The 25,142-nt window shown below is 38.0% G+C and overlaps 1 protein-coding gene across 2 annotated transcripts; it reads right to left on the reverse strand.

The window, feature by feature from the left end:
- Nucleotides 1–2,278: 2,278 nt before the first annotated feature.
- On the reverse strand, nt 2,279–24,917 carry LOC133450912 (calcium-binding protein 1-like). 2 transcript variants are annotated; one of them, XM_061729811.1, is made up of 9 exons: nt 24,625–24,917; nt 24,315–24,504; nt 22,935–23,290; nt 8,972–9,002; nt 8,235–8,378; nt 8,034–8,143; nt 7,861–7,935; nt 7,703–7,775; nt 2,279–4,576 (listed from the first exon to the last, which is right to left on the reverse strand). In XM_061729811.1, exons 1-9 carry the CDS (start codon nt 24,781–24,783, stop codon nt 4,551–4,553), a joined length of 1,164 nt encoding a protein of 387 aa, XP_061585795.1. In that variant the 5' UTR covers nt 24,784–24,917; the 3' UTR covers nt 2,279–4,550. The 2 variants fall into 2 exon arrangements, with proteins under 2 accessions (XP_061585795.1, XP_061585794.1); XM_061729810.1 differs by lacking the exons at nt 22,935–23,290; nt 24,315–24,504; nt 24,625–24,917 and adding an exon at nt 17,695–17,879.
- Between the last annotated feature and the right edge of the window lie 225 nt (nt 24,918–25,142).

Genomic DNA, 25,142 nt, shown 5'->3' on the forward strand with positions numbered 1-25,142 from the left:
TGCTGCAATCAGACGTGGATCAACTAAAACTGAAATTAAATTCGTTAATAACCCCAGAGGTTAACAGAAAAGGGGTTAATCCAACAATATAGAAACAAAAATGAGTACATAATTTTTTTGCAAACTGAGTTGGTTAAAGTGAATAATGTGGGCATACCTGTTTAATCCAGATCTTTCTGGGGAGTGTTTGACTAATCATTTACAGCTTTTCACGAATTGCATTTGCTTAATTATCATACTCTCCAATTATGACTTTATTATACTATATGCTTCATTATCTCTCTCACTATATATACATATTTATATGAAGTACATATAGTTCATAGAGCATCACTACACGTGTTCTTTAAGAAAGTATCACATCCCCCTTTTTTTCTGTTATGGTATGACCCGGGTGTTGTCCAATCAGGAGTGTCCAACGCAACACACGCACAGTGTGCTTGAGAATTAACCAGAAAAAAAAAATACAAAGAAAAAACCAAAATGAGTGAAGATTGTTATCATTGCAATTACTCAAAATGAATGCAGTTATCATGTTTCCACAAAGTAGATGTTTTTTCAAAAGCATACTGTATGTGCAAATATCACTAAGGTCCATGTGTGCATGTGTTTGCAACAATCCCAAAATAGTTTTTTGGTTGTAAGCATCCTCTTGCATTTCACATTTTAATAATAACTTAATTTACACTTTTTTTTACATTTTACTTTTTTTTTTTAAATTTAACAGGAAGGTGGCTGCATTTAGGGGAAATTCTTCTTTGTACCTTTATAGAGTGTACCTTTATAGAATATTTTATGTCATGTGATATTACTTGAAACATCTCTACTAGAAAAAGCCATCATTCAAATCTTTCGGTCCACACAGGAACACAGCAGGGTTGCAATAGCCGGCCATTTGCATCTAGAGTCCTGTGCAATGACAGATCTGCAGTGTTGGTGCAGGTAATTGCTCAGCTTGCAGTTTTTTCAGCGACACACATGAATAATATATATTAAAGGGGGTTTGTCCTTAACACATGCAGTGGCAGCACTTTGTGCCATATTAGTATTCTGACATAATCTTTTGTAGTGACACACATTTTCTGCAATCCTCCACAGCAACTAAAAGCAACAATAAAACAACTCAAATTTAGACTTTTATTTATTTATTTTTTACAATTAACTTGGTGAAATAAATATTCTATTCATTTATTTTTGGGGAGAAAATGCAAATGTGCATACTAAATTGAATAAAAGTCTGTCTTTGGCATGCATAAAAATGTCTTTGACAGCACAGACATGTGGAACATCGTCCCACACACTCACCGGCGGCTTCATTAGGTACCTGTACACCTCACCAGTACAGAGGGAAAGATTCAACGAGGCGCTGATCTCACTGTCATGTTTAAGAAACCAGTTTGAGATGATCTGAGTTGTGTGACATGGCATATCATCCTGCTGGAAGTAGTTTGTAGTTTTCAGAGGATAAAGGGATGGGCATGGAGAGCAACAACAGTGAGGCAGGCTGCAACATTTAAACTTTACTCAACTTTGTGCCAAGAAAATATCCCCCACACCCTCACACCACCACTAACCTGCACTGCTACTGTAAAATGCCAAGCTTTCATGTCGTCTCGGCCAAATTCCAGATAGTTTTTAGCTGACGGGAATGACACCCATGGCTGGAGCCCATTTGCTTTGGTGTTTGTTGTCTTATGCACTTATAGGCAGTACTTGAGTTGTAAAAGAAAAATCAGGGGGGGATGGTGGATTTTATCATATGAGGACAGATAATTTGTGCTGATTACAAATAATATAATATATTATAAATAATAGCACTGACCAAAACACCTGCAGAAATACTGCAGGAATGACATAGCAGCAGTTAAATGCAGCCTTCTGTAAGCTTTAAATATCCACTGGGCTTACATCAAATACATCAAAACACAAAAATAAAAAACAGTTTTCTGAACTTATCAATATGACTCTGTCCTTCACAGGATAAGTAATAATGGATCACTGCAAAAACTCAAAATCTTAACAAGAATATTTGTCTTATTTCTAGTTAAAATGTCTCATTTTAGTAAAAAAAATCTCATTACACTTAAAACAAGACTCATCACTGGAAAAAAAACAACAATTTCCACCTGTTTCAAGTAGATTTTCACTTGAAATAAGTAGAAAAATCTGCAAGTGGAACAAGATTTTTTTGCTTGTAAGAAGATAAATCTTGTCCCACTGGCAGATTTTCCTACTTATTTCAAGTGAAAATTAACTTGAAACAGGTGAAAATGGTCAAATAAGTTATTTTTCTGCTGTTATTTTTCTGGTGATGACTCTAAATGTTGAAATAGCAGTAAAACCACATTCATTGATGAAATGACATAAGGGATGGAAAGGGGGGATGGCAGTTTTACAGGGGGGATGATTTTGACTGTTTTTATTTCAGGGGGGGATGCCATCCCCCCTCATCCTCCCTCATCCCCCCCTCAACTCCAGTACTGTATATAGGTTGTGTTAGCAGATATCAGATAGCAGTCATCTGCATATTTTGGGTTTTACCAGTGTTATTGTCGCCTTTCTATCATCTAGAGCCAGTTTGGTCTTTCTCATCTGACATCTTTTTAACAGCATATCCCGTAAACTCGAGGAATGGTTGTGCATTCAAAATCCCAGTAGATCATTCATTTCTGACAGCCCCGTCACAACTACAGTGACATATGAAGTCACAGTTCTTGCTCCTTCTGATGCTCAGTGTGAACTGAACTGAACTGAACTGAACTGAACTGAACTGGCTCATTAGATATTTGCATCAGCGTGCACTTGAAAAGGCACAGCTAATGAAGTGACCAGTGAGTGAATACAATCATAACAACAGCACACAGTACAGATACAACATAGTTAGATCCACTGTAAGTACAAATCATATTTGTCATTCCTTCTGTGTATCTTCATGTAGAGTAAACAGATTTTTTAGTACTTTCAGGTTTGGGTAGTTATACGTGTAAGCACTGAAAGACTTAAGGTCTGGTGATTCATTAATGCTACAAGCCTTGCTCGTCAGTGTCAGTGAGCACTTTGGGTTTATGGATATAGACTTTAAGAGGGCTGAACATCTTCCTTCAGTAAATACTCTGTTGCCCTTGATATGGAGTGAACAGTACTCGAGTTGTAAAAAGAAATCAGGGGGGATGGTGGATTTTATCATATGGGGACAGATAATTTGTGCTGATTACAAATAATATAATATATTACAAATAATAGCAGTGACCAAAACACCTGCAGAAATACTGCAGGAATGACATAGCAGCAGTTAAATGCAGCCTTCTGTAAGCTTTAAATATCCACTGGGCTTACATCAAATACATCAAAACACAACAATAAAAAACAGTTTTCTGAAGTAAGTAAAATGGATCACTGCAAAAACTCAAAATCCCAACAAGAATATTTGTCTTATTTCTAGTCAAAATGTCTCATTTTAGTAAAATAAATCTCATTACACTTAAAACAAGACTCATCACTGGAAAAAACAACAATTTTCACTTGTTTCAAGTAGATTTTCACTTAAAATAAGTAGAAAAATCTGCCAGTGGAACAAGATTTTTTTGCTTGTAATGAGAAGATACATTTTGTCCCACTGGCAGATTTTTCTACTTATTTCAAGTGAAAATGTACTTGAAACAGGTAAAAATGTTCAAATAAGTTATTTTTCTGGTGTTATTTTACTGGTGATGACTCTAAATGTTGAAATAGCAGTAAAACCACATTCATTGATGAAATGACATAAGGGATGGAAAGGGGGGATGGCAGTTTTACAGGGGGGATGATTTTAACTGTTTTTTTTTGCAGGGGGGGGTGCCATCCCCCCTCATCCCCCCTCAACTCGAGTACTGGGAGTGAACAACAAATAGGAAAATCATTTCAGAGGTTTTTTTCTTTGCTGCAGGTCAGACAGTGACGCTTTTCATTGGACTGGACGGTGAAAACGTACACACGGACGGTCACACATTTACATTACATTTGTGATATTTCCACACGGTTTCCTCTGTGATGCACAGCTGTCACACAGAGGCGCTTCCATATACGACTTCTAGCACGTACGATGTGAGTATATAGTGAAACATTCAACAGTGTTGATCTTTTACATCTTTCCTACATCGAGTCTCTTATTTTGACGCTGTTTAACAACAAAAACAACATTTTGCAAGACGCTTAATGAAACTGTGTCGAGGATGAGACGGGACATCAATAGTTGATCCACACAGGAAGTTCGTTTGTGAGCATTAAAGTGCAAAAAAGAAAACAGAAACAGAAATAATGCAGTCCTTACCCATGCTACAGAAAATTCTGCCTCAGTTAAACAAGAGATTCTTTTTTTTTGTTTGTTTAGGAAGAACAGTTATTGATGTAAAGTAAGAGGTGACTCCTTGCTCCATGACATTCAATGGGTTTTAATTCCAGTGTCGTTTAGACGTGGATGGCTCAGAGGATCTTGGTTTGTCCTTGGCTGTATGTGGTTTTGAGTGAAGAAGGACATCACTTCACATTCAGGAACGATCATTTTCATGATCTTAGCGAGACATCATTCTTACAAACTCTGTTGAAAGAGAGGTGAAAGATGATGAATACGTCAGTGTGCTATTCTCCACAGCAAATCTCAAGTATAGTCAAAAGGTTTGTACAATATAGCAGATGGAAATACATTTCCTTGTAAACAGTATGAATGCAAGCAGTACTCGAGTTGTAGAAAAAAGTCAGGGGGGATGGTGGATTTTATCATATGGGGACAGATAATTTGTGCTGATTACAAATAATATAATATATTACAAATAATAGCACTGACGAAAACACCTGCAGAAATACTGCAGGAATGACATAGCAGCAGTTAAATGCAGCCTTCTGTAAGCTTTAAATATCCACTGGGCTTAGATCAAATACATCAAAACACAACAATAAAAAACAGTTTTCTGAACTTATCAATATGAATATATATAAAATGTCTCATTTTAGTAAAAAAATCTCATTACACTTAAAACAAGACTCATCACTGGAAAAAACAACAATTTTCACCTGTTTCAAGTAGATTTTCACTTGAAATAAGTAGAAAAATCTGCCAGTGGAACAAGATTTCTTTGCTTGTAATAAGAAGATAAATCTTGTCCCACTGGCAGATTTTCCTACTTATTTCAAGTGAAAATTTACTTGAAACAGGTGAAAATTGTCAAATAAGTTATTTTTCTGGTGATGACTCTAAATGTTGAAATAGCAGTAAAACCACATTCATTGATGAAATGACATAAGGGATGGGATAGGGGGGGTTGGCAGTTTTACTGGGTGGATGATTTGGACCGTTTTTATTTATTTTATATATACCTGAACGCAAGGTATATATATATATATATATATATATATATATATATATATATATATATATATATATATATATATATATATATATATATATATATATATATATATATATATATTTTTTTTTTTTTTTTTTTTTTTTTTTTTTTTTTTTTCTGTTGGGAGGTATTACTTGTTGGCCTGTCCAGTACCTGCACTCTCTACTCTCAACCATGCCTCTGTAATCTTTGCAGACTGGGATTTTGTATTCTCCACAAATGCATCGATGTCTCCAGAAAAGATGTGGCATTAAGGGGTAGTTGTTGGTCTAAAGTCTCACTGCACTACTTGTCTGCTACCTTCGCCAAAGGCACTGAAACAACTCCACACCATCACAGAGCCTGGCGTTTGGACGTGTTGCTGGTAGTCTGTTATGCCTTTGAGGAGTACAATGCCCACATTAATTTGACCACACCTCACTTTTCCACTGTGTAACTTTCCATCCAAGCCCAGAAACTTTAATGCCACTTCTCATCAAAGCTAACAAAAGGCTTTTTTTTTTTTTTTACATCTAAGTATTAGGTGGCATTTGCAGGGCCTTGGGAAGATAATCTGACCTGAGAGTGCTACAAGGGAACAAGTTTTCTTACTTTCTCAATCAGGGGCGTAATGCATATTATCCCAACCAGGGGGCCACTTATCATCAACTGTAGCTCCATACTATAATACTATTTAAATGTTTCACTAATGTGCAACATACCGTGTGTGCAGTCTGCCCTCAGACTGCACACAAATACATTGTTAGTTAGTTAATATTTAGTTAGTTAATATTTATTTCGGTCAATCACAAACATAAAAATCAACAAACAAGATAACACAGGTTTTTCCCTGGTCAACATTGTGATTATTTTGACCGAAAAAGTCTGGGCTTGAAGCATAAAGCTTATCTTGCCCACCTTTTAACATGATAGAATATACAAAAAGAACAAATGAAGTATCATAAGTCTACACAAAATAATAATAATAATAGTAATAATAATAATAATGATAATAATAATGATAGCTCTGAAAACAGAAAGTGAAAAGATGCTAAGGAAACCGACAAAACCAATTTAAGTTGTCATTTTATCTCATGCATGTGTGTATTTTTCTTTGTTTGCTTATTGTGCTCCTATACATGTGTCCATTACCTTTGCTTTGATTAATATCTTGTATGCTTTTATTGAGTTTGCTAGTTTAAGGTCGTTGTGTAATGAGTTCCACAGTTTTACTCCTAAAACGGATATACATCTGCCCTTTGTATTTGTTCAAGGCTTGTTGAATTGTTTAACAATGTCATTAACTGTAGAAGAAGAAATCTTCTAATCCCTTTAAGTTTTCTCTCTGAGGAACAATTTTTCCAAACATTGCAATGATTTTTTTTCATGCATTTGTTATTAAGGGGGAGATCCTCTCCCCATCTTTGCTGCTCACACTCTCAGGTTTTCACGTTGATTTGTCCCTTATATCAACTTTAAAATCACTTTTAGCATCACCTGTTTGAAATGACATCCATTGTTAACTATTTTTTTCTTCAACCTACTTAATAGTGCTAATTTGCCCTGAGACAGAAAGATGGGTGTATGATAAAAAATACAATAAAGCTGCTGAGAAAAAGGCATCAAGTATCTTGGGTTCATACTGTCTGCAAAGACACACAAGTCTATGGGCAGAAATATGTGCCACTAGAAACTGAATTAGAATAATTTATATTTGAATTTGAATTGTTCAACTTGAATAATTACATAAAAAAACTGAATCTGAATCACATAATTTGAATTTGTATTGTTTAATTTGAATCATTGCATTGAAAAACTCACAATTCTCACAATTCAAATTCAGTTCTTGCAATTCAATTTCAATTCTACTGTGCCAGACATCCGGGTCTTCCGGAGGAACAGCAATCGAGTGCAGATACATAGAACTCCTTTTTACGTAGCCTACTATAACCTCTATTTTCTTTCAACGATATAAACGACCAATGGGAGCTAGATATTTCGAAATAAGATATTTTCTCCAATCTGTGTAAAAAGCGCAATTGAAATTGAATTGTGAGAACTGAATGTAGATTCAGTTTTTCAATGCAATGATTCAAATTAAACAATACAAATTCAAATTATGTGATTCAGATTCAGTTTTTTAATGCAATTATTCAAGTTGAGCAATTCAAATTCAAATATAAATTATTCAAATTCAGTTTCTAGTGGCACATATTTCTGCCCATACAAGTCAAAGTGAATTTCAGCATCTGTGGTATTTATCGTTTTTTTTATTTACATTTTCTCTTATCGTCCCTTTCTTTTTCTGATTTCGGGTTGGAATTTGGGAAAGCTCTCACCTTCAAAGTCAACAAGTCCATCACCATTCAAGTCAACTTCTCTTAGGATATCTTCCACTTCTTTAAGCCCAACCTGGAAAAACACAACGAACAAAAAAAATCCCATCAGCAGTTGCAAGAGCAGCCCCATTGATCGCTCTCTCCAATCAAACTCTTACTTGGTGGCCCAGCAGCTTCCTCATTGCATCTCGGAGCTCAGATGTGCTAATGGCACCATCTCCGTTTGTGTCAAACTGAGAACAACGAACAAGAGAGAAACAATGAAAAATTACACAGAAAGGACTGTAAAAAAAACTATTTATGATCCAAATTTCAATACAGACACCCTTACCTCCCTAAAGGCCTCTTTTAACTCCTTTATTCCAATCATGTCTGCAGTTTCAGCGAGGAGTTTGGGGCCCATTAACTCCACAAAGTCCTCAAAGTCAACATGACCTCCCACTTCAGGGAAAAAGATTTTTGAAAAAAAAAAGAACTTCAGAAAAGGTCTTGGACACAGTTACGCACATGGCATGTAAATGTGTACGCTTACGGTTCATGTTTATCTGCTGACCCAGTTCAATCAGCTCCATCTCGGTGGGCATGTACCCCATCGTTCTCATGCAGTTCCCCAGATCTTTGCAGCTGATGAAGCCGTCTTTGTCTTTGTCGAACTCTTTGAAAGCATCCCGCAGCTCTGTTAGAACAGCCATTACTCTATTAGTTACTGATCTGCATGGCTCTTCTTGTACCTACATTTTGACACACTTAGTGGATTTCATTTCACATTGATTATGGAAACCACTTTCATATGGAGGATTTTTTGTGCCAAAATTAAATAAATAAATACATCATTAATTAATTAAAATGGGAATGAAATATATATAACCAATGAGGTGTTTGGAATCCGCACACTGAGTTTGACGAGTGAAACTGACAGTTTTACATTTCATGATTCACACGCAGCAACACAAAATCATTAATTAAATGTGTCATTAATTAATTAAATGCTGAAATAATATATATTTTTTTAACTTAAAATGAGTTGTATTTCAATTAATTAAAGACATATTTAATTCTAATTTTAATTAATTAATGACACATTTAATTAATTAATGATATATTTCATTCCCATTTTAATTAATTAATGATGTATTTATTTATTTAATTTTGGCACAAAAAATCCTCCATACTTTCATACTTGGTGGAGGTATTTTAAAATACATTTTCTTCGACAAATTGACTTTATTAAGCAACAAAACATCAAGAACCAAGGAAAGAAGGTCTTACCATCCATTTCCTCTGGACGCAGCTCTCTGTCCTGTAAAGACATGACATGTATTGATCAGTACCAACTGGAATTTTCAGCACATAAACTAAGAGTAAATATCATTTAACATGTTTTTTTCTGCTTATGAGCTGTGTGGAAACATACGCTAACAAAGCTGTGACTCAAGTGGTGCCCGCATTTAAACCAGTTATCCAGCTCTTCTGAAATCCTCGGCCGTCTCGTGGCCGCAAGCTAAAAGTACAACATGATGACAATCACAAAACTTTAAAGGATAAACAGGCTTATAATCCTATCACGCAGGACTGGGAACTGTAACTCTGGAGTTCCCAGAAGAATGCAACTGTTTCCAGATTTATTTTTCTCCCCTTGCTTGCTTGGAATGAATGCAACCTTTAAAGGGCAGGAGGAGAGAGAGGCAGACACATCCCAGAGCCTGAGGGGTTAACAGCAGGAGCATAAACACAGAGTGCTGACGTCAGGCCAGGAGAACCATTGAACCAGGACCACTGACGCAGAAAACACACTTGTCAGTCCATCACTGCTGTTTCAGCCGTCCACCTGCTGGCATTCTGTTGCACCTTTGGTTTTGTGGTCTTTCATTTATTTGTTGTGTATACAGGACTGTCTCAGAAAATTTGAATATTGTGATGAAGTTCTTTATTTTCTGTAATGCAATTAAAAAAACAACAATGTCATACATTCTGGATTCATTACAAATCAACTGAAATATTGCAAGCCTTTTATTATTTTAATATTGCTGATTATGGCTTACAGTTTAAGATTAAGATTCCCAGAATATTCTAATTTTTTGAGATAGGATATTTGAGTTTTCAAATAGCATAACTGCGGATGCTGCACCGATCCGTCTGTCAATCTCCCGCTCCATCAATCCCTCACTCGTGAACAAGACCCCGAGATACTTGAACTCCTCCACCTGAGGCAGGACTTCCCCACCCACCCGGAGAAGGCACGCCACCCTTTCCCGATGGAGAACCATGGCCTCAGTTTTGGAGGTGCTGATTCTCATCCCTGCCGCGTCGCACTCTGCCGCAAACCGCCCCAGCACATACTATTATTATTATTATTATTATTATTATTATTATTATTATTAATAATAATATTAAACACTTTAACCAGACTAGTCAAATATATACGCTCAAATTAATTTACAAGGTCATGTGTTTATTAGCTACCTAAAGAATACAAAACATTCTTAAAATGTCTCAAAAGAAAAATCAAAATGACAAACAAAAATAACTACTGAAAAAGAAAGTCTCTCTGCTTGGTTTCACCCAATAATTAAATCAATGACATCACCAATGTTATAAAGTTATAAAATGTTAGGTCAGACCTCCCGAACGTTATACCTGACTCAGAGAAAGGACAAGAACAAACAGTAAGTATAATAAATACAATACAATACAATAACCTGAAACTAAATAAACATATTTTAAACTAACATTGTGTGTTTGCTTTTATTTACCTAATGCTTTGTTATTGTGTTCAATGTTCCCACAAACAACAATAGTTGGTGAAGCAATTCCAAACAATAACAGATTAAAGAACTGCACAGCTAACAATGTAATGTGAGGGATGAAGTGACAAGTGGTGATTAAATAGATCACCTACTTTGTCACAATTGCCCTTCATCAGCATGCATTAGTGACTTGTTGGAGAGTCACTTACAACTGCTGCTTCACCAGCATCAGCAATTACACTGGCAGGTCCCCGCTTGAATCGGGACACTTTTGTAAAACAGTCCTTAAAGTCTCCAAGAGTATTTTATTTTCTAAATAAATGTCAAATAAACATTTTTCTGTACGGTGGCCAACAAGGGCCAAACGCACTGCAACGGCCTAATGCGTCTCAGTTAAGGAAAACGGCTTCAAGTACAGAAACTATTCAAATTCACAAACTCAAAATGAGGTACAAAGAGGAACGTGGTGCAAATGAAAAAACGTGCTGCAAAAAACAAAGACAAATGCAGCATCATCAAACGCGCTGCAAATAGAGAAACGATGCAAAGCACAAAACGATATAAAACAAGAAACCATCTTCAAAAGAAAAAACGCTTCATAACCGGTCACTACAACCGGAAGTGCTCCAAACCTGCAGGGGGCGCTCTCGGCCGAGACCGAACAGCTGACTGAATCACAGTGTTTACATCCATTATTATTGAATTTTATAATTTCCCTTTGCCCGTTCCTTTTTATTTAACAATTTCCAGTACATACAGTGAAGGGAAAAGTATTTGCCCCCTTACAGATTTCTTTTTTCCTTCTGTCTTTGACACACTGAAATGTTTCAGAGCCTTAACCAAATTCTAGTATCACACAAAGATAACCTGAGGAGACAGAAAATGCAGTTGACACATATCTTTCTGGAAAGGGTTATAAATCCTTTAAAAAGCTTTGGGGCTCCAGCCAACCAGTGAAGGGCTTTATCCACAAATGAAGAATGGAGCAGTGGTGAACCTTCCCAGGAATGGCCGGCCTCCCAAAATGACTCCTGGAGCACATTGATGACTCACCCAGGAGGACACAAAAGAACCCAGAACGTCTACAGAACTGCAGGCCTCAATATCCTCAGTTAAGGTCAGTGTTCAAGAGTCAAATAACAAGACTGAGCAGAAATGGCATCCATGGGGAAAGTCCCAAGGAGAAAAACCACCGGTGACCAAAAAGAACGCAAAAATCCATCTCACATCCGCCCAAAAAAACTTCTTGATTACCAAGACTTTGGAAAAATATGTGGATAGATGGGACAAAACTGGAACTGTGTTGGAAGGTGGCATAAAGGGCCAATCCCAATACACCCCCTACTTTCTACCATTAGCCCTCACTCACTACCACTAGCCCTAAAAATGAGTAGGGCCCTTGTAATCTTCCCTGGGGATTGGGACACCACTTGCTACGTCACTGCGTGGTTTACGTTCGGGTACGTAAGCGACTGCGTAGTTACGTTTGCACAAACGTCACACCATATCAGGAAGCCCAGAGCTAAAAGCTGTTTTAATTTCACCTGTAGCGCTGTTAATATGCCACTTTATTAAGTTTTAATATTTTTTCAGGCGTAAAAATAACTGTTAAGATCCCCAACCTGGGCTCAGTTTATCCAAATAACGCCTGTTAAGAAATTTGATCCGATGTTTTCGGGGGATATCAAGAGCCGCCGGCTCGGGGGCTGATTTATGGTTCTGCGTTAAATCGACGCAGAACCATAAATCAGCCTTTATTCTTGCGAGATCTGAAAAGACTTCGCAACAACGAGCAAACGAGTGATTATGTACATTCACTGAGTGAATATTATGAAAGTAAAATATATATTTCTCGCTAGAAATGTAATCAAAACGCATTTTTATGCAGAAACTAACTCAAAACATTGATTTTATTCACTAAAAAATAAGAAATGTCCGCCATGTTTTTTTGTTTGATTCAGTCTGCAAATGATGACGTAAAGCATTCTGGGAAATTTCTCTGGCCCTCGGTCAGCAAGTCAGCATCTGAAATCCCTCGCTCTGTAGGGTTAGATTGATTCACACTAACCCTCGTTATGTCCACTAGCCCTAGATGCAAAGAGGAATTGGGACACCACTACCCTCACGGGAACGCGCAAAATTTAGGGGTAGTGCTGAAAAGTAGGGATAGGGGGTGAATTGGGACTGGCCCTAAGACTAGCACAGCATTCCAGCAAAGAGCATCGTGTGATGGTCTGGAGCTTCTTTGCTACTTCGGGACCAGGACAACTTGCTGTAATTGAATGAATTCAACTCTGGGAAATTGTGAAAGACAATGTCTGACCATCAGCTCACGACCTTCATCTCAAGTGCGGTTGGATTAGCAGGACAATTATCTGAAGCACACCAGACAAGCCACCTTTGAATAGTTACAAAAAAAAGTTAAGTCAAAATCTGGACTGAAATCCGATGGAGATGCCTTATTATGACCTTAAATAGGCTCCTCATGCTCAAAAAGATTCTAGTGGTTCAAATAAAACAATTCTGCCAGGAAGAGGGGGGCAGCATTCCTCCACAGTGATGTGAAACACTCATTGCTAGTTATCAGAAATACTTTACTGCAGTTGTTGTGGCCACGGGTAGAAGTTAGAACCACCAGTCATTTCAATTTAATAAATCTAATCCCATTAAAAACTGCATTTGTGTTTACTGAGGTTATCTTTTTTTGGGGTTAAAATGTGTTGGATGATTTAAAACATGTTAGTGTGACTATAAAGGAAAATAGAATACGTGCAAGGGGGTGAAATGTATTTTTACAGCACTGTAGGGAAGAAAAAAAGTGAATATTCATACAGAAATTAAAATAACACTAGACACCATCCAGGTGTATTTTAATAAATGGGATACTACAGAAACTCAAGTCTCTGCTTACTTCTGAGCCAGAGCAGCTCTGCACCAAACTGTGAGAATCAAAACAATTCCACGTCTCCTGCCCACTGCTAGTCCAGCAATAACAGGCTTAGATGTCATACATTTGTTTAAATGACTCCAATTGATGAATGGCTTGAGTTTTGCTTGTGAAGGCATCAGTGTTTCAACGGTTATATTGGGTTTAGTGGATGCCAAACATCATCACTCATCTGCTGAGAATCCTCAGTACAAGTAGCCAGCACTTCCTTGGTTTTGTAGTCGTTCCAGATTCTTGACATCATTTTGTCCAATTCCTTTTCTGAATTAGTGCTCTGATGGACTGAAGTGCTCTGATGTGTCAGTGATAAGTTGCTCAGCAACCTTATTATTATTGACTTCACCACACCAGCAAGTCACAACATACTAACTAAATCACTGGGTCATACTGAAAATACCAAGGATCTACCGGCTCATGACCTGTGCCTCCGTTCAGTTAGACCACCTTAGCACTGTATCAGGGCCTCCACTTCCTGTCTGAAACACGCACATGCACTCACAGTATCCCATAAATCTGGACCGATGACAGATTTTTAGACTTAAAGGAGCTTGAGGCAGGATTTATGAAAAAAATTCGTATACGTTTTAAGTTTTCTAGTAATAATGTCAGATGAAGCGTTCCAAACCAAAAAGAGTGAGCCCTCTAGCGTATCTCTCCGTTGCCTTGAACAGGCTGTGTGCTGCAAAATGCGCTGCAATTCTGGACCGGAATTTCCCGCGCTGTCCTGCGGATGTGACGTCACATGACGCTGCATGCGCGTTCTCCCCGTTCTCCCGTGCCGGCTTCGCTGTTGGCTGCAGTACCACGACGGTTGTCGTGGCGCTAATGAGTCTCATTTCTTATTCTTGCCTCAAGCTCCTTTAAAGGAGCATGAAGCTCCTCTTAAGAAATGAGACTCTCTAGCGCCACCCTTCAACACGACGGCCGTTGGGGGTACTGCAGCCAGCAGTGAAGCCGGCACGGGAGAACGGGGAGAACGTGCATGTAGCGTCATGTGACGTCACATCCGCAGGACAGCGCGGGAAATTCCAGCCCGGAATTGCAGCACATTTTGCAGCACACAGCCTGTTCAAAGCAACGGAGAGATACACTAGAGGGCTCATTCTTTTGGGTTTGGAACGCTTCATCTGACATTATTACTAGAAAACTTAAAACGTATACACATTTTTTTCATAAATCCTGCCTCAATCCTGCCTCATGCTCCTTTAAGTAGCTTTAAACGAAGCAGGGGCGTCAATTGGGTATGGCAAGGTACGGCAGCCGCCGCATCTTGGCTTCAGGGGAAAATGTAAAGATAGATAGATAGATAGATAGATAGATAGATAGATAGATAGATAGATAGATAGATAGATAGATAGATAGATAGATAGATAGATAGATAGATAGATAGATAGATAGATAGTTAGATAGATAGATAGATTTATTATAGTACCCTTGGGTAAATTTGGTTCACAGTGAGTGCCTCCTCATACAATACAATCTAAAACCATCCACTCAACAACAAAGGATAAGATAAAGTGACAACAGTGCTTTGGCTAAAAGAACAAAGAACAAGAAGGACGGCCCCAAGATAGGAATCAAAATAAGTTAAAACATCACTATTTCACTATTTAAAACATCACAAACTTGGGCACATCTTTACCCAAGTTTGTGTAAATGTTTGTTTTTTCAATACATTTATGGAATTACTCTGTGTCTATTTGTATTGATTATTCTATTATTTAATACATATAAAATAACTACAAATGCAAATCAGAACAACATGATTGATTTCACTAGGTGTTATCTTTCCCAACACTTATCACCCCATATCTTGAAATGTGATGTCCCAGCGTCCCTGACGAAAATCATCAATCTCGTTGTTAGCGCGCTTTGCAGTGTTACTAACTTACAAAAATGAAAAGGAAGCAGGTAACCCGGCAATTTTTTTTCGTCAAGTGATAACTCTGCTGTCCATGGTGCAGAAAACGGATGCGTATTGCGTAATCAACACGTTAAAGTGTAGTGTTCGTAGTTATGTTAGCAGGATGTGAGTGAGACTGCATTTGAAAAATGACCACGCAGATAAGCTACATAGCAGACTTCTGTGATGAGTATTTACTGGGCATGTGACTCGTAACCTTGCCATACCTTAGCTTTGACTGAATTGACGCCACTGAAACGAAGTAACAAAGCAGTGTTTTATCAGAGTTTATGAGTTGGTGATCACTTCAGACACACAGGTAAATGTTCTCATGCAGACATAACCCAATACCTACATTCTCCCCTTTAAAGGCACTTATTCCTCTTATTCAAATTACCAAGGTAATCAGTAAATATTTGTGTAAATAAGGATGCATTATATAGATGGTATTGTTATTAGTTTGTTGGCTACTCCATGCAGGTCACGTGAGAGCTTCTCACAGGTTGTAAACAGAGCAGATTTATTTATTTTCATTAAAACTTTTCTCGGAATTCTGAGATAATGAACTTGTTAATTCAGAAAAACAGAGCAGATTTTTTTTTTCTCAAGTGAATGCAATATGCTTCCGTAACTTTGAAAGTCCACATCTTTTTGGAAAGAAAAAAATATTTTTAAAAATTTTTTTTTTATAAATAGTATGTAAACTTTTGGTTGCAAATCTGCCCTCTCAATTCTGTGATACAATTTTGTTTCCTATACTTACCATATAAGTATTAAACATGGGTGTTCTACAGGTGTGTGTACAAGACAAACAGTGACTACGTTTACATGCAGTCAAAATTCGGATTATTGCTAATATTCCGGTTACTGAAACATTTGGAATATTCCGTTTACATGGTAATTAATCATTTGGGATATCTGGATCAAACCAGCGACGCACGGAGAACGTGATGACGCAATTACCGTCATTTCTGCTTCTTCTTCCTGTATCCAAATTCAAAACAAATGCTGCTTCGCGCAACTTTTCTCTCACCTTCTTGTAAATCTGGCTATCCCGGTACTTTCTACCGTCTACAAATGCAGAAATGTTCATATCCTTCATTACATTTATGCAGCGATTAGTCTCCTCCTGGTCTTGGTTTCTCCGTGTTTATAAGAACTTCCTGGACTCAAAAGACCAGGATTCCTTGTGAACAGAGCATGAGCAGAAAACAAATTCATGTTCCGTGTGATGGGGATATTCTGTTTGGCGTTTACATGAACGAATATTCGGGTTTTAAAATGAGTAACCCAGGGGTCATATTCGGGTTTTTAAAAACCTGAATATGAGCAAATTCGGGTTATTCAAAGGGGTTATTGGTGTTTACATGGCCGTGCAAATTCGGATTATTGCTAATATTCGGGTTTTAAAAGGGTTATTGACTGCATGTAAACGCAGTCAGTGTGAACAATTTGAAAACGAGGCAGAAAGGCAGACTCTAACAGCATGTCTACAGAACAGCGTGTCGCCAACTTTCCACTCATAATTCATAACAGTTTACTTGCCACTTGCACGGACTGGCACTTCACACCTTCACAATGTCTCAGGAAGAGTAAACACACTCAGAAGCAGAAGAGAGACAAGCCAAAGCAGCAGCGAACATGTTGCAAAAGATCTGGAATGACGACATGAAGGCACATTTTCTTCAACTCATTACACAACAAACTAGTGCTTGTGCACAACAGAAAGTCTGCCAAAGTCTAAAACCGTTTACTTAATTCAAGTTTCATCTAATAAAGGAAGAAGAAAACGTCAGAATCTAAATCTACTCTAATCTAGTTTAAATGTAATTGGTACTGATTATATTCTTTTTTTTCCTTTTTTTTATTTGCACCATAAAAGAGAAAAACAAAAACAACAATTAACAGACAAAAGTAATATGTGCGGGAGAGGTTAAAAAACCCTGTACGGGCTTATAAAAAGCACCTCCCCAAGGAAATAAAAGAATTGACAAATAAATCAACAACAACAATAATACTGGTATTCACAAAATAAACAAGGAGCAGGGAACGCAAAAAACAAAAACATGATAGTATGTAGGGTAATAATCCACATCTAGCATATTGTAAAATAAACGTTTAAGAGTCTTGATTTAACAGAATATTTTATATTTATATTTATATTGAACTTATAAAAATGTTCTAAAACCTATTTACTTATGTTTGCAGGACAATCAATAATTATAAGGATAATAAAAAAGAAGAACTGTGTAAAACTTACTGAATTATAAACAAACTTACAGAGAAAATGACTCTTAAATGTAGTTTCATGTACCGGGGTCAGTTTCCCCCCAAAACAAAACACTTCATAAAATCTGAGAAATTGTGGTGTAAAACACACATAGGACAGTCTTACCGCTCTCTTACCGCTCTCCAAGCAGTTTCCCACTCCAAAGGAGAAAAGGGGCATTAAAAAGGACCATGAGGACTTTTTCGTTGTTAGGTTTACAGTTTGGGATTTGAAAGGAAGAAAAATTCTACTTTCACCAAGACCCATGAAGCCTGAGGTGTAAAACTGAGTCCAGGGCGGAAGGAAAAACAGTAAACCACAGCGTGCTGTACTTTCTGGAGTAAATAACAGTTGAGCAACAAAGAGCGAGACAGAGAGACAGAGCGAGGGAGGTGGAGGGGGGGACAGGAGAGAAAGCAAATGAGGGAGGCATGTGGACAAGGGAAGGAAACAGAATAATGCCTATTAAAGGAGAAGGGACATCTCAAAGCTAATTCATGCAACTGTCAGGCCGACCAGACAGTTGGTTGGTCTGTAAACAGTGATGACACTTCAGCGCACATTCAGCAAACATGTGAGAAATGAAAGAGCCTTTAGGTTTCACGCAAAAAAAAAAGTACATTAATGATAAAACGTACAACTTGCCGACAATCCAGGTTGCATATAGTCATACTGTTTTTCTTGCTAATGAAAATCAGCACACAAAAAGACACTCTTATGATCTATTTCCATCCATTCCCTTTCCCTCCTCACCAGTACAGTTGTAAAAATCAAAATCAGGGGGGATGGTGGATTTTATCATATGGGGACAGATAATTTGTGCTGATTACAAATAATATAATATATTACAAATAATAGCACTGACCAAAACACCTGCAGAAATACTGCAGGAATGACATAGCAGCAGTTAAATGCAGCCTTCTGTAAGCTTTAAATATCCACTGGGCTTACATCAAATACATCAAAACACAACAATAAAAAACAGTTTTCTGAACTTATCTACGGAGCCTGTAAGAGCTCAAGTGAAGAAAAAAAAGTAACTTCGTGGCCACGTTAAAGTTAATCGAGAGCACGTTATGTGTCATCGTGAGCACAATTTATTAAAGCGTGGGTACGATTAACAAAGCGTGCACACATTTTGGAAAATTGCGCGCACAATATATCATAAAATCATGAGTACGATTTACTTACCCTTGATCAAAATGTAATAAACGTGCGCACGTTATATATTCAATTGTGCTGTAATGCGTCCCTTATCATAAAGTCATTAAGATCCTTTAAACATGGATCTCCTAAGAATTTACCATGGGTTAGGCATGGCGCAAAAAGAAATGCTGGCAACTCTAGCCACCCAACATGGTAAAGTGATCAGTCTAGCCACTTTAAAAAGAATGCTTAGAGCAAGTAATCTCCGCCGTCGGAATTATGATGATCTAGGTCTCATCATTGATTTTATTTTGGGCCAACTCCAAGGCCCAGGAAGCCGCTCAACTGACGCTCCTCCCAACGAGCTCCGACAGACCGCCACACGTATGCGCACACTCACAACTTCCGTGCTTACCCCGCCCCTACCTGCTCTCTACCCACACATTAAATTGATTAAATCGTGTTCATGATTTAATAACTCGTGAGCACGTTATATTAACTCGTGCGCACAATTTAATTTGCACACGAGTTAATAGAACGTGCACACGAGTTAATACGTGCACACGAGTTAATTAAATGTGCTCACGTTTTATTAAATCGCGCGAACGAGTTAATAAAACGTGTGCTCAATTCTGTCAACATTAAAAATATATTGCATGATCTTTCACAGGCTCCGTAGTTATCAATATGACTCTGTCCTTCATAGGATAAGTAAAATGGATCACTGCAAAAACTCAAAGTCTAACAAGAATATTTGTCTTATTTCTGGTTAAAATGTCTCATTTTAGTAAAAAAAATCTCATTACACTTAAAACAAGACTCATCACTGGAAAAAACAACAATTTTCACCTGTTTCAAGTAGATTTTCACTTGAAATAAGTAGAAAAGTCTGCCAGTGGAACAAGATTTTTTTGCTTGTAATAAGAAGATAAATCTTGTCCCACTGGCAGATTTTCCTACGTATTTCAAGTGAAAATTTACTTGAAACAGGTGAAAAGTTATTTTTCTGGTGATGACTCTAAATGTTGAAATAGCAGTAAAACCACATTCATTGATGAAATGACATAAGGGATGGAAAGGGGGGATGGCAGTTTTATAGGGGGGGTGATTTGGACCGTTTTTATTTCATGGGGGATGCCATCCCCCCTCATCCTCCCTCAACTCCAGTACTGCTCCTCACCCCCTTTCACGTGATCAAGCACTAAAAAGCAATTAAAGGATTTGCAACCTTATAAATGCATTTAAATTTGCATGTGACACTTCACATTTTCTGCACCTGCCCTTATTGTTGTTGTGGTTGGGTTGGTTTTGCCTTAAACAGTTCCATGGCACACACATCATCCTCTGCCCTCTGCAGGCAAGGACAAGGTCACTCCGACCTACGATGCACCACCCACGTCAGACCACAAGCTGCCACTGCAGCTACGTCACATCCACAGACAGTTAATGAGAATCTGGCTTCATTCATGACAGGTTTCCTGCCTACAGCCACAGCAGCATTTCTCCGAATGCCGCCATGAAACCGCCGGTTACATCTCTGCCTGTCGCTTAACTCCTCACTGTCAATATGCCTCAGCAAAGTCAATTTTCAGGTCACACAGATGTTGTCAGTGCGCTGCTCACAGACTGACTCACTGGTTATTTGTAGCTATGGCTTTTATAGGCTCCTGTAAGTACTGAAAGACGTGTTAGAGAGGAAGCAGTCCACACTTCCATAATGAGGATATTTTAATCACTGAGTGCTATTTTATTAGCAGCATATCACTTCCTGATCAACAATATCAGCAGTGTGAGCAGCATTGCATTGCATTGCAAGGATGATCAATTATACAATATGACAAACCAGATAAGAAAGTGAGTACAGGACTGTCTCAGAAAATTAGAATATTGTGATAAAGTTCTTTATTTTCTGTAATGCAATTAAAAAAACAAAAATGTCATACATTCTGGATTCATTACAAATCAACTGAAATATTGCAAGCCTTTTATTATTTTAATATTGCTGATTATGGCTTACAGTTTAAGATTAAGATTCCCAGAATATTCAAATTTTTTGAGATAGGATATTTGAGTTTTCTTAAGCTGTAAGCCATTATCAGCAATATTAAAATAATAAAAGGGTTGCAATATTTCCGTTGATTTGTAATGAATCCAGAATGTATGACCTTTTTGTTTTTGTAATTGCATTACAGAAAATCACAATATTCTAATTTTCTGATACAGTCCTGTAAAAGAGAATATTTTATTTTCATAAATAGATTTCCAGCTCAAAATAGCGCCTCCGTCATCGGCAGGAACATGAGTGTGATTACCTTCAAACACAATCACTGCAGTGTTGCTGAGTGAGGGATGTGGGAACATGAACATAGCCCCCGAGCACATCTTTACATCTGACCAAACATCAGAGATGTCCTGCCTCTCTGGTGCTGGAACATTGTATTTGCTGCAGTACATCCACTTAAAAGGAAAGCTGCCTGATTGAGAACATCTGTAGGAGGTAGCAGTAGCACTGGATTTACAAATTACATAAGAAGTGGATGCCTGGACGAGGCTTTTCCCTCCACAGTGTGTGTCCAGTGATGTATGTGTTTGGAGACGGTGTCACACAGTGTGTCAGGGGGTATTGATTTACGGCAGGGAGCCAGCGAGGGCCACAGTTTACCACTTTTTTCTGCATTAAGGTTTAGAGGCCAAGACTGATCAAAAGGAGATTTTTAAATAAGCTACTGGAAGATTCTGTATCTTAAGGTGGAGTTTCAGTCAGTCAACCCTCATTACCAAAACAAACATACAATACAACCAGGTTATCTTATCATTTATACTAATTAGGATTAAAAACATGGCTGTCACAACCTGGACACATCAGTAATCAAATTAATCTCAACCACAAATATTGTGCTTGATCCACTTAAAAAAAATAAGTCAACTTTTTGCATGAGATTATTATGTAGATCAAGAAATACTCGTCTTTGTATAAACTACTTAATTTTTTGTATGTAAATAATACATTTTGCAAGTACAGTCAACTTGTGTTAAGTTTACTTTATTTACCAAAATTAAGTTGACTTTACTTGCAAATTAATTTTGTACATACTAAAAATTAAGTTGTTTATACAAAGACTAGTCTTTCTTGATCTACATAAAAATCTCATGCGAAAAAGATGCCTTAATTTTTTAAAAGTAGATCAAGCAAGATATTTTTTACTGTGGTTGTTCTACTTAAACAAATAAAGCATGTTTCATCTACGCGTTGGTCAATCTGCCCAATAGATTAAAATTGTTAAAGGAAAAGTAAATAGAACAAGATCATTGCTTGTTGTTTGTGTATAAATGAAAAGATTGCCTGGGATTCACATAAATACTGCTGGTTAAGGAAACAAAATGCACAATGTCTTGTTTTTTGAACAAATGCAGATTAAGTTCAAAACTAGATGTATTCATGTAAAGCAACAAACTTAATTTTTAATTGTTAATATCAAAGATTTAAATATGTTATATTATATATATGCAGAGGTTTCAAGTAATGAAGTACAAATACTTCGTTACCTTCCTTAAGTAGAAATTTTGGTTATCTATACTTCACTGTATTTTGTTTTCAGACGACTTTTTACTTTTACTCCTTACATTTTCACACAATTATCTGTACTTTTTACTCCTTACATTTTAAAAACAGCCTCGTTACTATTTCATTTCGGCCTTTAAATAAAAACTATCCAGTTAAATTGCTCCATCCGGATAGAGTGAATTTGGTTGTGGTTGTTTCAGATGTTCTTGTCCAGTTTTGTTCTTACATCCGTTCCCTCAGATTCCTGCAACTAAACTTGGATGTACATTCCAATAAAGGTTAGGATAAATGATAACATGCCTCTGAAGTTTGACTTTTTGCACCATTACAATACTTATAGGCAACTAGTCATCATATCTCCTGCTCTCTGAAACACATGTTAATGCTCAATAGTACACATATATGCTTCTTTAATATATTTGCATTATTCTAAGATGCATTCATTTTCAATGGCTTTTGTCCTTAATGGCTTTTTTCCCCCTTACATTACTTTTACTTTTATACTTTAAGTAGTTTTGAAACCAGTACTTTTATACTTTTACTTGAGTAAAAAACTTGAGTTGATACTTCAACTTCTACAGGAGTATTTTTAAACTCTAGTATCTATACTTCTACCTGAGTAATGAATGTGAATACTTTTGACACCTCTGCTTACCTGTCCAAACAGTGTGTTAAGGATGGTCCTTAAATGGATATCGGTTGCAGAAGAAACCGCGCTGGACCTGCGTGAGCGCCGGGACGACCTGCTGGACGGCGGGACCAGCGAGCAGGTGGACGTGGACGCGCTGCTGACCTCCTGACCCCGGGCCAGGCCGCGCCGCCGCCCCCGGGGGTCGACCAGGGGCGTCCGCTCATCCGTGCTGTCCGACAGGGAAGGCACCCTCGGTAGCGGGCGGCTGTGCGAGTGACAACCTGCAGGCACGGCGGCCGGCGGGCGGCCCCCCCGGGGCGGGGGCTTCCTGCGGTGATGGTGGCGGTGCGTCGGCCTGGGGGTCTGGCTGTGCTCCCACTCTAGAACACACCAATCCATTATTCATTAAATCCAAAATAATAAAATTGTTCAATATTGCAGTTAAGGATTGCACAAATAATATAGTCTAGGCAGAATTTCTGAAAATGTGCTTATTTAAAGTGCTGAAGGCATTTTGTGAATATTTATAATATACATTTCTAGGGGTATTAAGGGGTGCTGAATCCAAATCTGCTGTATATGAAGCTCAAAAATGTCCCAAAATGCCTCAAAATTGAGAAATCCAACATGGCCGCCACCGCCAGGCTGAAATCTATTTTTCATTATATCTTTTTGACTAAACAAGGTACAAACATGAATTAAAACTTTTTTTAAAAACTTTTGTAAGTTTTCCTACATGGGCAATTCGATGCCATATTCAGATGTGAGATGTAATGTGAAGAAACTGCTTAGATATAGCAACAATAGTTGTTTTTAACCATGAATAATTACTCAGTTATTATTATTATTAGGCTACTTTTACTTACTTTGTATTTTGTTTTGAGGTAAAATGTATCAAAAGTGCTGGAATGGAACCTTTGCCATCCCCAATATCACCCCACCCCACCCCCCAAGTTTAGCCTTTCTCACACTTCTCAGAAGTATATATATATATATATATATATATATATATATATATATATATATATATATATATATATATATATATATATATATATATATATATATATATATATATATATATATATATATATATATATATATATATATATATAAAAATTATAATTGCTCTGGTAAAGTTTTTTTTTGATAAAGTAAAACTTGCTGTTTTATTTTTTCTTATTTTCATTTTCAAGCAAAATTGAAATAGAAACAAGGGGTAGGACCCAATACGTTTTTTACTTCCTCCTACTCCTTTTCGGGCATGAAAGTTTATTTCCCTTTGATTTTGTTTAATGACTGTTTATTTGTATTCTTTTTGGTTTTTGTGTAATTATTATTATTATTATTTTTTTGCATGCTCGAAAATAAAGATTTCAATCAATCACTCCCTCACTCACTCACCTGCCTCCGCGTTATTCGGCTCCGACGGGACGGGTACTTGGTCGTGGGGGGGGGCACGTGACCTGCACTTGTTACTACCATCCTGGCTGCTGACGAGGGAGGGATGACACAGGGGTCTGTGGGCGCTCACGTCGCCCTCGGCCGCCCACAGAGACCTTTCCCCCTTGTTGCTGCCGTGAAGTGCAGCATCAGCACCAGCATCAGCACCAGCATCACCACCGTGGTGGTGATGCTGGTGCTGGTGCTGATGCTGATGCTGCTGGTGCTGATGCTGATGCTGCTGATGCTGATGCTGATGCTGATGCTGGTGCTGATGCTGATGCTGCTGCTGGTGCTGGTGCTGGTGCTGATGCTGACGTCTCCGGCTCTCTGCCGGTTGCTCGGGGAGGTGTGTCGGTCTCCTCGCGGACGAAGATGAAGATTTCAGGAGCGAGGTGGTGGACTCAGATTTCTGAAAGGATGCGCTCATTGCGGCGGGTCGGATGTACAGTAGTCTGCTGCCTGCCAGGGGTCGCTCAACGACATCCTCTCCTCCGCATTGCCCCAAACGTGTCCTTCAGAGCAACCTTAGCCTTTTAAAATTGGAGGTATAGACCTGCACCGCCGACGGGAGCATGTGCGGCCGCGCGGCCGGAGCGCGCTCCCGCGTCTCCGCGGCGCGTCACCTGTTCATTATGGTATTCATTAATGTTCCTGTAGACACCGTGGCTGTGACGGCACAGGACGCTCCCAAACGCTCACAAACGCTCCAAATACTCCCAAATGTGATCAAATACTGTACAAACGGCCTTATTTTTAAAATACCACCATGGTTTTATTAATATAGGT

The sequence above is a fragment of the Cololabis saira genome, chromosome 9 (assembly GCF_033807715.1).
Source record: "Cololabis saira isolate AMF1-May2022 chromosome 9, fColSai1.1, whole genome shotgun sequence".
NCBI lineage: Eukaryota > Metazoa > Chordata > Actinopteri > Beloniformes > Belonidae > Cololabis > Cololabis saira.

What these genes read in the sequence shown, in the direction of transcription:
- LOC133450912 (XM_061729811.1), bottom strand. Translation starts at nt 24,783, where the DNA reads ATGAGCGCATCCTTTCAGAAATCTGAGTCCACCACCTCGCTCCTGAAA. An exon ending in AGCAGCAGCATCAGCATCAG is followed by an intron (nt 24,505 to 24,624) that starts CACCAGCATCAG and finishes GATGCTGGTGCT; the next exon opens with GATGCTGCACTTCACGGCAG. An exon ending in GGAAGCTGCTGGGCCACCAA is followed by an intron (nt 7,776 to 7,860) that starts GTAAGAGTTTGA and finishes GTGTTTTTCCAG; the next exon opens with GTTGGGCTTAAAGAAGTGGA.